This window comes from Salvelinus fontinalis, chromosome 7 (genome assembly GCF_029448725.1).
Source record: "Salvelinus fontinalis isolate EN_2023a chromosome 7, ASM2944872v1, whole genome shotgun sequence".
NCBI lineage: Eukaryota > Metazoa > Chordata > Actinopteri > Salmoniformes > Salmonidae > Salvelinus > Salvelinus fontinalis.
The window spans coordinates 61,803,227-61,819,759 of NC_074671.1; the positions used below are offsets into that span (position 1 = coordinate 61,803,227).

General features: G+C 43.6%; 2 protein-coding genes across 4 annotated transcripts in view; both read right to left on the reverse strand.

Moving 5' to 3' along the window:
- The window catches only part of si:ch211-161f7.2 (retinoic acid-induced protein 2), a 28,763-nt gene extending 20,521 nt beyond the window's left edge, over positions 1–8,242 (reverse strand). Inside the window, exon 1 of the mRNA XM_055930242.1 lies at positions 8,106–8,242. The gene's annotated coding sequence lies outside the window, so the exon portion shown is untranslated. The remainder of the gene's footprint in view (positions 1–8,105) is intronic.
- Positions 8,243–10,012: 1,770 nt separating this feature from the next.
- The window catches only part of nhsb (Nance-Horan syndrome b (congenital cataracts and dental anomalies)), a 172,479-nt gene continuing 165,958 nt past the window's right edge, over positions 10,013–16,533 (reverse strand). For 2 of the 3 annotated variants that reach the window (XM_055930243.1, XM_055930244.1), the window contains exons 13-14: positions 16,333–16,462; positions 10,013–16,013 (exon numbers count right to left, since the gene is read on the reverse strand). In XM_055930243.1, the coding sequence (XP_055786218.1) occupies positions 15,356–16,013; positions 16,333–16,462 (788 nt within the window). In that variant the 3' untranslated portion in view covers positions 10,013–15,355. The remainder of the gene's footprint in view (positions 16,014–16,332; positions 16,463–16,533) is intronic. The other variant, XR_008760284.1, reaches the window with a different exon arrangement.

Genomic DNA, 16,533 nt, shown 5'->3' on the forward strand with positions numbered 1-16,533 from the left:
CATAACACCACAACACCACAACACCACAACATAACACCACAACATACCACACAACACCACAACAAAACAGCACAACACAACACCACAACATAACACCACAACAAAACACCACAACACAACACCACAACAAAACAGCACAACACCACAGCACCACAACACCACAACACCACAACATACCAGCACAACACAACACCATAACACTACAACAACACAACACAACACCACAACACCACAGCACCACAACATACCAGCACAACATAACACCACAACACTACAACAACACAACACAGCAACACCACACCACAGCACCACAACACAACACCACAGCACCACAACATACCAGCACAATATAACACCACAACAGCACACCACAGCACCACAACACCACAACACCACAACACCACAGCACCACAACACCACACCACAGCACCACACCACAGCACCACAGCACCACAACACAACACCACAGCACCACAACACTACACCACAGCACCACAACACTACAACAACACAACACAGCAACACAACACCACAGCACCACACCACAGCAACACAACACCACAACACCACACCACAGCAACACAACACCACAACACCACAGCACCACAACACCACACCACAACACCACAGCACCACAACACAACACCACAACACCACAGCACCACAACACCACACCACAGCACCACACCACAGCACCACAGCACCACAACACAACACCACAGCACCACAACACTACACCACAGCACCACAACACTACAACAACACAACACAGCAACACAACACCACAGCACCACACCACAGCAACACAACACCACAACACCACACCACAGCAACACAACACCACAACACCACAGCACCACAACACCACACCACAACACCACAGCACCACACCACAGCAACACAACACCACACCACAGCACCACAGCACCACAACACCACACCACCACAGCACCACAACACCACACCACAGCACCACAACACCACAACATACCAGCACAACACAGCACCACAACACCACAGACGGCATCACAACAGAACACAACACCACAGCACCTCAACACCACAGACAGCATACCAGCACAACACAACACCACAAGACCACAGACAGCATCACAACAGAACACAAGACCACAAGACCACAGACAGCATCACAACAGAACACAACAGCATGTAATTTGGAGATCTACTATAGGCCTCGGGCAGGGCCCGAATTACATTCAGCTGACGGACGACTTTTCCTTGAGCGGATAGTTGGGGGGCAGGAACAAAGTTGTAAATCATTTGACCTGTGAACTGACTGCAAGAACCCCAAACAGATAAAGGACTTGACAAAAACAGAATCATTTCAAACCTTGATTACATTGATACCATCACATCACACTTCCGCCTGGGAATACTTGGGAACAGATTTCCTACATTTAAATCATTCCGAGTTGATTTCCTGGTGAGTTAACAGTATTTTATGTGGAGAAATTAAAATGATATTGGAAAAAAATCTAGAAAACTTATAGGGGCCAAATAAAATCACTGGGCAGCCTATTAGGGAACCCTAGGCTAGATTGTCTACATCTGAGGACAGAGACAGAGTGTGTGTGAAAACAACACACAACGCAGACTACGTCATCTCTCAGAGAGAACAACTAAATAAAAGAGAAAATATAAGGCATATAAGAGAGAGAGGAAGACTTCATGTCCTCATGGAGGGGGAAGCAGTTCACATAATCAGAGACTTAAAAAACGTCAATTACAAAATGGCATGTCTTCCACCCCAAACCTCAGAAAGCCTGCCGTTTCTCCAGTTTAATGTTAATGGTACCCATGTGGGAAGCTGTTGCAACCATAAGGAAAGGGGTAAAATAGGCTTCCTAGTTTGTGTCCCAAATGGCACCCTATTCCCCATTTAGTGCACTACTTTTGACTAGGGCCCATTGGGCTCTGGTGCAAAGAAGTGCACTACACTGTATTGGGAATAGGGTGCCATTTGTGACTTAACCCTAAATACGTTTTCTACATGAGTTTGAAGCAAAGCTGGCACAGAGGGAGAGACAAGGCTGTAATTGATGAGGAATGTAATCTTAAAGCAGAACCAATCATTACGATCATTACGATGGGTTTGGAGACCAGTGCCTTCAGTTCACTCAGTTTATGCCCAACATATGAGAATCCAATAATGCTTTGTGTATGTTTAGTACTGACGTTTACAGCACCAAGGCTTTCCACTTTCCCCCAGGGCTCTCCAAACATATAGTGTGGGACTCTAAACCCAGATGAAGCCTAGTCCTGGACACACATGCCCAATGGAGATAGTCATTTGTTTAGATGGTTAGTGTGTCATTGTTTTAGAATAGATGAGGCTTCGCTCTGGCAGGCTGTTATTTGTATGTAGACGATGCTCTGATGGCCGTGTGTTTATAAAGGCATTAAGTGTCTTCTTGGTCTGGGCTGGGAGATTATTCACGCTGTAATACGTCATTGTTAACTGGACCCTTCGCTAAGTCCCGCCCCAGAATGTTGGGTACCCAATCGCAGTGCTCCAATGGAAAGCAACTATCGTCGAGTCCAACACCTTGGACAAGCTGACGTAAATCTCATGAAAGCCAGTGAGGACTATGGTAAAAAAACAAGAGTTTTCTTCGAAAACGAAATGTTTAAATGGCTAAATAATTACCCAGTGCACCAGGAGTACTTGCTACTGTGAGTCCTGAAATGCAGAGACTGTTGATGGACTGTTTCCCGTCTTTATTTTCATTCCAGAACCCTTGAGCGTGCCGTCTCTGACCAACTCTCAGAACTCTCAGGTGGTTCTGCTATCTCTCTCATCTCTCATTGCTATGCGGATGACACTCAACTACTTTTCTCCTTCGCCCCTTCTGACTCCCAGGTGGCGACATGCATCTCTGCGTGTCTGGCAAATATCTCAGCTTGGATGTCAGCCCACCACCTCAAGCTCAACCTCAACAAGACAGAGCTGCTCTTCCTCCTGGGAAAGGCCTGCCCGCTCCAAGACCTCTCCATCTCAGTTGACAACTCAATGGTGTTCCCATCACAGAGTGCAAAGAACCTTAGCGTGACCCCGGACATCACCCTGTCGTTCTCTGCAAACATCAAAGCAGGTACTCGCTACTGCAGGTTCATGCTCTACAACATCCGTAGAGTGCGACCCTACCTCACACAGGAAGCAGTGCTGGTCCTAATCCAGGCACTCGTCGTCTCCTGTCTGGGCTACTGCAACTCGCTGTTGGCTGGGCTTATGCCATCAAACCCCTACAACTTATCTAGAATGCTGCAGCCCGCCTGATGTTCACCCTTCACTGGCTTCCACACACTTCACTGGCTTCCTCACACTTCACTGGCTTCCACACCCTTCACTGGCTTCCACACACTTCACTGGCTTCCTCACACTTCACTGGCTTCCTCACACTTCACTGGCTTCCTCACACTTCACTGGCTTCCTCACACTTCACTGGCTTCCTCACACTTCACTGGCTTCCACACACTTCACTGGCTTCCTCACACTTCACTGGCTTCCTCACACTTCACTGGCTTCCACACCCTTCACTGGCTTCCACACACTTCACTGGCTTCCTCACACTTCACTGGCATCCTCACACTTCACTGGCTTCCACACACTTCACTGGCTTCCTCACACTTCACTGGCTTCCTCACACTTCACTGGCTTCCTCACACTTCACTGGCTTCCTCACACTTCACTGGCTTCCACACACTTCACTGGCTTCCTCACACTTCACTGGCTTCCACACCCTTCACTGGCTTCCACACACTTCGCTGGCTTCCTCACACTTCACTGGATTCCACACACTTCACTGGCTTCCTCACACTTCACTGGCTTCCTCACACTTCACTGGCTTCCACACATTTCACTGGCTTCCTCACACTTCACTGGCTTCCTCACACTTCACTGGATTCCACACACTTCACTGGCTTCCTCACACTTCACTGGCTTCCTCACACTTCACTGGCTTCCACACACTTCACTGGCTTCCTCACACTTCACTGGCTTCCTCACACTTCACTGGCTTCCTCACACTTCACTGGCTTCCACACACTTCACTGGCTTCCTCACACTTCACTGGCTTCCTCACACTTCACTGGCTTCCTCACACTTCACTGGTTTCCAGTTGAAGCTCACATCCACTACAAGACCATGGTACTTGTCAATGGAGCAGCAAGAGGAACTGGCCCTCCCTACCTTCAGGCTCTGCTCATGTTTCCTATGTAGTGTGATTTCATCCTGTTTCCTATGTAGTGTGATTTCATCCTGTTTCCTATGTAGTGTGATTTCATCCTGTTTCCTATGTAGTGTGATTTCATCATGTTTCCTATGTAGTGTGATTTCATCCAGTTTCCTATGTAGTGAGATTTCATCCTGTTTCCTATGTAGTGTGATTTCATCCTGTTTCCTATGTAGTGTGATTTCATCCTGTTTCCTATGTAGTGTGATTTCATCATGTTTCCTATGTAGTGTGATTTCATCCAGTTTCCTATGTAGTGTGATTTCATCCTGTTTCCTATGTAGTGTGATTTCATCCTGTTTCCTATGTAGTGTGATTTCATCCTGTTTCCTATGTAGTGTGATTTCATCCTGTTTCCTATGTAGTGTGATTTCATCCTGTTTCCTATGTAGTGTGATTTCATCCTGTTTCCTATGTAGTGTGATTTCATCCTGTTTCCTATGTAGTGTGATTTCATCTTGTTTCCTATGTAGTGTGATTTCATCCTGTTTCCTATGTAGTGTGATTTCATCCTGTTTCCTATGTAGTGTGATTTCATCCTGTTTCCTATGTAGTGTGATTTCATCCTGTTTCCTATGTAGTGTGATTTCATCCTGTTTCCTATGTAGTGTGATTTCATCATGTTTCCTATGTAGTGTGATTTCATCCTGTTTCCTATGTAGTGTGATTTCATCCTGTTCCCTATGTAGTGTGATTTCATCCTGTTCCCTATGTAGTGTGCTGCTTTCCACTAGTTTATAACAACAGTATAACTAGGGGCTGATGTTCTTCCTGGTCAGGTCACGTGGTCAGGAGAAATCAGGGGTCCAAGTAATGACCTCATAGTTTAAAGGTATACTCTGTAAGATGTGCCTTTAAGATGTGCGTCTGTAAGAAAATAGGTAGGGACAAGCTGTGGAATTACATAATGTGCCTTTTATGCCACTGCCGGGCATGGCCTTGACCAGCTAGCACAGCCAGCATACCCACTGGACAACAACACAGTGAGTGTGTGTGTGTCTGTGTCTGTGTGTGTGTGTGTCTGTGTGTGTCTGTGTGTGTCTGTGTCTGTGTCTGTGTGTGTGTGTGTCTGTCTGTCTGTCTGTCTGTCTGTCTGTCTGTGTCAGTCTGTGTGTAGTAATGTCTTCCACAGTTCTCTCTCTCCACTTTAACTCCCCAAAGAGGAAAGCTCCTCCCTTCTCCGTTTTCACAAAACAAAACACAGTTGAGGTGCCCAGATTACTGATATGTGTGTGTGTGTGTGTGTGTGTGTGTGTGTGTGTGTGTGTGTGTGTGTGTGTGTGTGTGTGTGTGTGTGTGTGTGTGTGTGTGTGTGTGTGTGTGTGTGTGTGTGTGTGTGTGTGTGTGTGTGTGTGTGACATGCTTTTACTCTCTCTAAACATCTGCATATAATAGAACAGTATTTCAAACTAGAATGGAGAGGCCACTACAGGAGATAGACCTGATATATTATATATGGCAGAGGAGATAGACCTGATATATTATATATGGCAGAGGAGATAGACCTGATATATTATATATTTGCAGAGGAGATAGACCTGATATATTATATATGGCAGAGGAGATAGTTCTGATATATTATATATGGCAGAGGAGATAGACCTGATATATTATATATGGCAGAGGAGATAGACCTGATATATTATATATGGCAGAGGAGATAGACCTGATATATTATATATGGCAGAGGAGATAGACCTGATATATTATATATGGCAGAGGAGATAGACCTGATATATTATATATGGCAGAGGAGATAGACCTGATATATTATATATGGCAGAGGAGATAGACCTGATATATTATATATGACAGAGGAGATAGACCTGATATATTATATATGGCAGAGGAGATAGACCTGATATATTATATATGGCAGAGGAGATAGACCTGATATATTCTAGTATCAAAACAAATCAAACATACTGAAGTATGCTGTCAGAAGTATAATATTATCTCTGTACCAACTTCTTATCAATACCTCTAGCAGTCTGCCACAGATTATCTCTGTACCAACTTCTTATCAATACCTCTAGCAGTCTGCCACAGATTATCTCTGTACCAACTTCTTATCAATACCTCTAGCAGTCTGCCACAGATTATCTCTGTACCAACTTCTTATCAATACCTCTAGCAGTCTGCCACAGATTATCTCTGTACCAATTTCTTATCAATACCTCTAGCAGTCTGCCACAGATTATCTCTGTACCAATTTCTTATCAATACCTCTAGCAGTCTGCCACAGATCACATTTGCCATAGGTGGATAAGGCTATTTTATTTACAGTCCCAGTCTACCTCTAGTCTCATCACGGTATGTCTGTTGCTGAGCGACTGAGCAGTAGGTGGGTTTGATCCTGGAGTCTTTAACGACTGAGCAGCAGGTGGGTTTGATCCTGGAGTCTTTAACGACTGAGCAGCAGGTGGGTTTGATCCTGGAGTCTTTAACGACTGAGCAGCAGGTGGGTTTGATCCTGGAGTCTTTAACGACTGAGCAGCAGGTGGGTTTGATCCTGGAGTCTTTAACGACTGAGCAGCAGGTGGGGTTGATCCTGGAGTCTTTAACGACTGAGCAGCAGGTGGGTTTGATCCTGGAGTCTTTAACGACTGAGCAGTAGGTGGGTTTGATCCTGGAGTCTTTAACGACTGAGCAGCAGGTGGGTTTGATCCTGGAGTCTCTAACGACTGAGCAGCAGGTGGGTTTGATCCTGGAGTCTTTAACGACTGAGCAGCAGGTGGGTTTGATCCTGGAGTCTTTAACGACTGAGCAGTAGGTGGGTTTGATCCTGGAGTCTTTAACGACTGAGCAGTAGGTGGGTTTGATCCTGGAGTCTTTAACGACTGAGCAGCAGGTGGGTTTGATCCTGGAGTCTTTAACGACTGAGCAGCAGGTGGGTTTGATCCTGGAGTCTTTAACGACTGAACTATATTGTAGTTTAGCCTGTAGCTTTAGCCATCAGGACAAAAGGTTATTGTAATTAGACAATGGTATGGATGACAATATAATGTGTGTGTCACCTGAGTTGTCCTGTATGTATAATTACTGTGATCCGTCTAATCGTTTCCAAGGGGTCCCCAAAGGGTCCCCAGAGGCCTCTAGGGTTACACAGTACCACAGCTGTTTGGACATACTGCTGGACCAAATCACCACAGGGACAGGTGGGGGGCACTAAACAGTTATCTTTAGTTACAAAGGCCTACATTCAATTATTTACAGACGTTCATTTCTTTAGATATGTTTATGTATATATTACTAAATATAGACATCATGATAAGCAAACCATAACTGTCTGAATCTAAAAAAAATATATACATTTACTAGAATCGTACTAGTGTTATAAAAATAATTTGTGGGAGCATTGGTCAAGTCTACCCAATAAATAACATTACTTAATGACGCGGTGGCATTTGCCTTCCAAATAGAGACAGATTTGTTAGACTATTTTCCACTTAATGTAGACTGTATGTATGTCTATGTCTCTATGACTATGTCTCCACATGTGTGTATATGGTATTACCGTGTAATGATGAGACCCGTTATTTCTGTATAGGCTACAGTCTATGTGACGACCCCAATAAAGCCCCATAATCATTTGTCCATCCAATCGCATGGCAGGAAAGCTGGCCTTATATAAACTATCGCGTGCAGAACAATGCAATCACGTCGGAATGACTAGGTGTCATTAATTAGGTTTCATATACGGCTCCTTTCATCATTTTCTGCTCCTCCAAATACGAGATGGCCTATCACTGCCATTCAGCCATGCAATTTCGGCCTCTCGTCCCTTAGAAAGCAATATAGGTCGACCGACCATCATTTCAAGGTAAATTAGAACAAAGATAGATTTATTACCATACAAGAAGAGCCCGTGTTGATGCTGTGCCCGATGTTAAATCGTCAGTGTCCCGACGCTGCAACGTAGAGACCGTAGCCAGCCCCCAAAAAAATGTTTCTTCCCTGGAGAGGCGGTAGTCCTGTGACAGCGAGGCTGCGCGCGCGCAGACGGTGTCCTCGGTTTTCTCCGGTACGTAGTATTTTGACAGGAGAGAGCTGTCCTCACCCTGCGAGCAAACCGTTATTTTTTATAGTCTATGAAGCATAGGCTATGGTACAGTAGGTTTATAAGGAACGCTGTCAAACAGATGTAACTACAAAATATAATAATTTATAAACAATAATGCCTACCGTGACAGAAAAAAATATAGAATTTCCATGGCAAAAGCATAGGCTATATCTATTCTATTCTATAGACAAGTAATCAAAATGATGACATTTATTTTATGGTAAGCATAATTTGTGTGAATCTTTATTGTTGACATTCTTGTCAAGTGACGTCCTTGTGGCTGTCCTGGGTCAAATACTTTATTGACATGTCTTCCTGGGTTCAATAGATTGTTGTATACTCTGGATGCCTGGCTGGGCTCACACAACCTTGTCCAATTAACATTACAACAATCATGTGTAAATGCATCATTTCCACAATAACCATTGGCTTTACTAAGTTATTATCAACATCTGACATGCATATATAAGTGTTTCCCAGATTTATTAAGATAAGAATGTGTGAGGGGAGAGCAGGTCACCTTTTCTCTTTTTGTTTTTCAAAACCACATCTTTGAGGAAAATCAAACAGTTGTATTATTGTGTAAAGGTTTAAGGCATGACGGCCCTAGAGTTAATTTCCTCTATTCTGACTGTTTTAAATTTGGACACTGACTTCAGTTTGATTGTCACTTTCCTCAAGTAAGACATCAGTGGTGATGGGGGAGGGGGGGGGGGGGGGGGGTGTGAAGGGTTGGAAAGGGGGAGGGAGCTCTTAGATTCTTACCCCAGAGAATGGAACACAGGGCACAAGTTCAGTTCAGTTCAGTTCAGTGAACTGCTTGAAGGCTCAGCTCCATGGGGAATTAAATGGGGAGAATTGAGGGTTGATTTTCCCCAACTGGGGTTTAGAAGTGGTAGTGGTGGTGTTGGTGGTGGGTAGGGGCCTCAGCCCAGGACTGTTGGCTGGTCATCTGGGTGCATCCTGGGGGTTAGAAGTTGAGCTGTGAGGGGGTCACAGTGGTGGGTCAGTCTTTAAAGGCCCACTATGGAACAATAGACCTTTCAGAGCCTGTCTGTGAGGAGACAGACAGGCCAGGCTAGGGGTGAGGAGACAGACAGGCCAGGCTAGGGGTGAGGAGACAGACAGGCCAGGCTAGGGGTGAGGAGACAGACAGGTCTGGCTAGGGGTGAGGAGACAGACAGGCCAGGCTAGGGGTGAGGAGACAGACAGGCAGGCTAGGGGTGAGGAGACATACAGGCCAGGCTAGGGGTGAGGAGACAGACAGGCAGTGAGACATCAACCACCATCACTTCCTGTCCCAATGCATTCCCTTCACTCTGCCAGGTCTGCTCAGCAGAGAGGCAAGGGACAGGGCCTCAAAGCAGATCGCCTCACAGTGGATGGGACCTAGCAATACAGTGCAGGCCATCCTGTCTGTTGGCTAAACTACACAGCAATGACACATCGCCATCTACTGGTGGTGGGGCCTCTAGGCATTCTCTCCCCTGAATCTGAGAAGCAACGAAAGAAAATGCCAATGCGAATACTTTTATCCAGAGTGACTTACAACAGACTTACAGCGAGTGCATACATTTTCAGTGTGTGTGATCTCTGCTAGCGTTACACACACACACACACACACACACACACACACACACACACACACACACACGCCGACCTGTGTGACGTGAAGGACGTACAAGGACACCACATGTTTCTTTTAAACGCAGTCACATTTATTGTCCTTTTCTATGCCCAGTCACTGAGCAGTCTGATGAGCTGTCAAATCAATAACATATAAAGCAGTCAATGGAGGTCTCACGTTTACCCAAAAATAAATACAAGACTCAAATAGTGTTGCACTGCTCCAAAATATACAAAGGCTTGGAATTAATTCATTAATCATGTAAACTTTGAAAATATTTTACAAAAAGAAAAAGATCTTTGCAACATTTTTAAAAAGGTTTACTATTTACATTTAGTTTGTACAAAAATACAAAAAGTGATGCAATCTGTTCTGCTCTAGCTGTGAGCCAGGAGCATCTTGTACCGACCGAGACAGTTACACTGTAACGCTCATCCTTTTAAATAGTTGGTTGGTTTTTCATCTTTTTAAAGTTTGTTTTTCATCTTTTAAAGTTAATGTTTAAAGTTTCAAAATCTTTTTTTTGTGTTTGTTGGTTCTTTCCAGTACACTTCTGACTCTCTGAAACCCTTTGACAGAAGCCTGGCCTGTGCTATCCTGAACATGCATCCTAAATGAATGAACCATGTATAATATATTTTAATCAATAGGGGAAATACAGTCTTTTACACAAATCATCACATATCATCATCAATATAACTTCAGGTTACAGCAAAAAAGAAAAAAACTTCACAAGCTCCACTATACCAGTGCAATAGGAGAATATTTTTTTTTTGTTTGTTTTTAAACTTTGAAATAATGGTAAGTTCAGGGAATCATGTCTCAGAGTATAACAGTATTTTTTTTAAATCGTAGGTTAAAATGTGTCTAGGTCAATGCAAACAAGAGAAGATTATTACCTCTGGCTCTCACTTCTGTGTTGGGGTTTTACACTTCTGTGTTGGGGTATTACACTTCTGTGTTGGGGTATTACACTTCTGTGTTGGGGTATTACACTTCTGTGTTGGGGTATTACACTTCTGTGTTGGGGTATTACACTTCTGTGTTGGGGTATTACACTTCTGTGTTGGGGTATTACACTTCTGTGTTGGGGTATTACACTTCTGTGTTGGGGTATTACACTTCTGTGTTGGGGTTTTACACTTCAGGGTTGGGCTCTAATCCATTTCAAATCCAGTCAATTCAGGAAGTAAACTGAAATTCCAATTCCGATTGTCTTCAATGATTTTCAAAGAGGAGAAATTTGGAATTGGAATTGAGAATTTGGTTAACTTTCTGAATTGACTGGTATTGAAATAGAATCGATCCCAGCCCTGTTACACACATTGGATATGTCTCACGCAAAGGCAGGCAATAGTTTCTTATTTGAAAACGTTTGTTTGTGGGGCCTGGACTCAGACGAACCAATGTCTTTAGTTTGTGGGGCCTGGACTCAGACGAACCAATGTCTTTAGTTTGTGGGGCCTGGACTCAGACGAACCAATGTCTTTAGTTTGTGGGGCCTGGACTCAGACGAACCAATGTCTTTAGTATGTGGGGCCTGGACTCAGACCAACCAATGTCTTTAGTTTGTGGGGCCTGGCCTGGGGGGAAATGGCTACATTGCTACTTTACTGAAAATTGAAAGACACTTGCAATGGGAACACAAATCATCAAAATATAATCTATATATTTTTTTGGCTGCATACAGATTATGTCAAACTACTGTTACTAATCCATATGAACAATTAAAAATGACTTCAGAGGATCCCAAATATCTACTCAAGGTGGATTTTGACACCATATAGTTTAACGTTTATATTCTAAGACTGAGTCAGAAATGGCCCCCTTTTATTCCCTATGTAGTGCACTACTTTTGACCAGCGCCCTATGGGGTAGTGCACTAGGTAGGGAATAGGGTGGCATTTGGGATGCATTCTAAGAATGCACCGTCAAGTTTAGCATCAGCCAGTTCAGTTCAATCATGATATTATTATAGACTCTGATATGAAGTGTCTAAGTTTCACCATCATTCCTCTTCTAGGTTATTCAATATGATAATAAAATAACTCTCTGGATAAAATATCCTGTGATTAAAAATAGTTTCTATACAATGCTGTATAATTATTGTCATTAATGAATGTCATCTTGTAGATCCTGTCAAGTTGTCGCCCCATAATCTACATTTGAAAGAGAGACACAATGCATAGAGAGGTACCTGTCTCTTGGTTCCCCAATGTTCCCCAATGTTCCCCAGTGTCTAACCAGCCATTTTGTGTCATTTTGACCGCAGAAAGGTTCAACAAACACTTAGATATATATATAGTATGGCATTTCAACACCAGGCAAATGAATGGCGGTAGTTCTATAGTCCAACAGTTTGTAAAACGATAAGATGAAATAGAATGTTAACACAATTATACACTACACTCTTAGAAAAAAAGGTTCCTAAAGGGTTCTTCGGCTCTCTCCATAGGAGAACACGTTTTGGTTCCAGGTAGAACCGTTTCTACAGAGGGTTCTACATGGAAGACAAAAGGGTTCTACCTAGAACTAAAAGGGTTCTACTTGGAACCAAAAAGAGTTCTTCAAAGGGTTCTCCTATTGGGACAGCCGAAAAACCCTTTCAGGTTCTAGATAGCACCTTTTTATCTAAGAGTACAGGGAGGAATTGTAGTGCGTTGCCCTACCTAACGACGACCCTACCTCTACCTGCTCTGCTCACTGTCCACGTAACACATACACACACACGCAGATGCGCACGCACACATACACACACAAGTGCACACGCATGCACATACCCATCCTACCTCCCGTCCCATCTCAAGCTCAATTCAACTGATTCTCACAAGGATTTCACCCTGGATCTTTTTACTAATAACTAACTCCAGAACGTACTCATCCCTCACCTGGAACCTACGTAATAACTAAGTCCAGAACGTACTCATCATCCCTTACCTGGAACCTACGTAATAACTAACTCAAGAACGTACTCATCATCCCTTACCTGGAACCTACGTAATAACTAACTCCAGAACGTACTCATCCCTTACCTGGAACCTACGTAATAACTAACTCCAGAACGTACTCATCCCTTACCTGGAACCTACATAATAACTAACTCCAGAACGTACTCATCCTTTACCTGGAACCTACGTAATAACTAACTCCAGAACGCACTCATCCCTTACTCATCCCATACTCTTATAGCTTTCTTACATTTTCCAAAATTCTCTGTTTGATTGTCCAGTCATTTTTTGTTCATTTTACAGTACAAGATACCCCCCTGTCCATGAACACAACTATACAAAACAGAATTGTCAAACATTTTGTACATATATTGAATTACACTCAACTTTACATATTCAAAAATGAAACTGAAAATTCTATATCTTTTCTCGTGGTAGTATCTCTAACAGACATTTCCCCTCTTGAAAATGATATGGTGTTTTTTTGTTTATTGCATGCGATAGATGAAACTACTAATAAAACAACGAACACCACAGTGCTCTGCAGCAACGGATATTAATTCATGACAGATCATGTTAAATTCTAATTAGTTCACAGCTTGTTCCTCCTGTAACCTCGTACACAGTGTCAGTTCAGTTAGTTCTGCAATTCAAATTTCGCTGAGTAACAGTTGTCATTTTATCTATGTATCTCTATGTTAGATCTGTACAAACGAACAGTAATATGGTTGCAGAGGTATTCATAGAACACATTGAGTGACTTCATTGATCTACAGTTTGTTTTTCAATGTAGAAACACAACTCTTCAAGATTTGTCTGTTCACCAGAATGTCATTACTTAAAATGTATAACCCATTTGTTATGTTCAATTCGTTTAAAACCCTGAAAAACACTAGACAGAAGCGTAATATTTGAGTGAAATCTTAAAAAAAAAAAAAGATTCAACCGATATTTTCACAAGGACAGATGATTTGTTGCTTCTCTTAATAAGGTTGAATGATTAATGTGTTGGGCTTTGTGACGTGCCCCTGGCTACTGATGTTACGGAACTACGGTAAGATTGCATCCCACCCACCCACCCCCATAGAAACAGAATCTAGTCATTCTAGAATGTAGTTATTCTATTTCTACGTCACCAATCCACTCTGCTACACATGATGGGTTTGTGTCATTAAAAAAAGTTTTGTATGTCTCTTCATATAGCTATGTTCTTTATATTCAATACAAATATACACAATAGGAATTTTCCATTATAAGATTAGTTTTATTTTTCTCAAGGAATATTCTTGAAGAATTGATAATAACGAAGTGCAAAGGAGAAGCTTTGAAAACCCGATTCATTTCAACCTCCCAGCTAGCTAGCCAAACATTAGTAGTAAAGACCCTCGATAGCTTTTCACTCTTTGATTGTTTTTATAGTCCAAAATATCTCCTCTGGAGTAGTCAGTGAATCCCCTGCATGCTTGGCCCTCCAGCACAGAAAGGCCACAGCACGACTGTCCCATCATCTCTTCTGACACCTTGACATCTGCACCAAATCACTTCAACAAGACCAAATATTTACCTTATGTGTCCCTGCCAGGAATCCCTGCACTGAGAGCGCTTCTAGGGGCATAGGTCATTCCTATTTCTTTACATGTAGTTTATCTATGTGAGGATGGCATGTAGACCTATGTGTGTTGTTAACTCACTCTTGGTAAAACAATGCTTTGACACATGGTTGTCAATAGTGATCACAGTCCATTGTTTTGTGTTGGGGCGGTAGCAATACAAAACATATAGCTTATTCAATTTTGTCGACTGGGAATATTGTGTTTATGGTTGTAATAATGACCTGTCCTCTGGGTAATGACCTGTCCTCTGGGTAATGACCTGTCCTCTGGGTAATGACCTGTCCTCTGGGTAATGACCTGTCCTCTGGGTAATGACCTGTCCTCTGGGTAAGTGTAGAGAGAAATGCAATTCTTTTGGAAAGCAGTTATTTTAGGGTCACGTTAGGACACGACATACACGTCATCCAACATCCAAGAAGATAAAAAATGACGATGGATGTTCCATTTGCTTCAACACACACACAGGTTGTCTTACCGCTCCATTTTTCTCCTCTTGTCCACGTTATCACTCAATACAGGATCTTGGGTTATTTAAAAAGGGAGTTCAAAGTTCAAAACAAGATATTTTTTTTCTTTCTTTACACTGAACAAAACACAAAGTTGTGTTCTTCAGTTCTGCACATAGATATCAAATCCCCAGGCAGGTAGTCCCGAGTAGTCTTCTCTCTGGTTAGCCCCTCTTTGTTTAGTTGTGTATCCGTCAGTACTCAGTAGATAAAGTAACAGCACTGAACCAGATCCATATGTCTCCGTCCCAAATGGCATCCTATTCCTTATATGGGCCCTGGTCAAAAGTAGTGCACCAAATAAGGAATAGGGTACATGTTTCTGCACTGAGCATGCCATGTTCTTTACGAGGAGCGATCATCATGAGGACTCCCATCTGAGTTCTCAGTCTCCCCCTCTGATATGACCTGCATGGGTGCCGTATAGAGTCGGCTACGGGTGCTGTAGCGACTACTATTGGCTGCAGGGGGGATCCGGGAGCGCCCCTGTCTGGACGAAGCCGACGTGGGGGGTGTTTTAGGGCTGAAGCTGTCTGAACTGGGCCTGGGGAAGAGGTTGGGGGGGAAGAGTTGCTCCTCGGCCGCCTGCAATGACGGCTCCTGGAGGGGAGAGGGGGGCTCCTCGGTGGGGTACCTGACCTGGCCCTCCGCAGCCAAGGGGTGCCCAGGGGACTTTGGGGCGATGGGGCTTTTGAGGATCTCTGTAGCAGACATGCGGTAGCTGGAATCAGTCCGGCTGCCCTTCTTCAGGAGAAGCAGCTTGAACTCCTCGTTGGAGGTGCTGGACTTCTTGGCGCTGCGGTAGATGGGTCCTGGTGTGCGCTGGGTCCCGGCTGCGGTCAGGGTGGAGAGGGCTGGGGCGGGGGGGATGATGAGAGGGGGCGGAGGGGGGATGGCTGGGAGGATAGCTGCAGGGGGAACGACGGCAGCAGGAGGAGGACACAGACGGCTCTTCCCACTCAGCTCTCCAGAGTCCTTACGGCCAAGGACTTTTCTCTTGGACCTAGAATAGGAGAGTGTTACACGGTTCAGGTAAACAGGACATTTTATAGTCCATTCTACTGTGGTTCTGATGTCTGATGGGTTTCTGCTGTGGTTCATATGTCTGATGGGTTTCTGCTGTGGTTCTGATGTCTGATGCATTCGATGTGTGTTCTCAGTTTGTTTGTAATTAGCTGCAACCTTGGAAAACAATGAAGATCTTTTGAACTGAATTGAAGATAGTGACAGATAAATGTAATGATAATATCGGTTATGACAAGTACAGCTATAGCCTAGTGAGTCAAAAATAATACAGTTATTTGAAGTGAATTGAAAGTGACCTGTGGATCATGGCGAACAGGTCTTCAGTAGTACGTGATTTGCTGGGCGACATGAAGACAACATCATCCTCAGGTTTGGTTGTTTCGTCAGTCAGAGGAGAGAGGGAGTTATCACTGGGACTAGTAGACTCTGGAGGAACAGGAGGTTATAGGGAATATCATGCCAGTGATCTGATCACATTCCTTATAGGGCATTAAAGA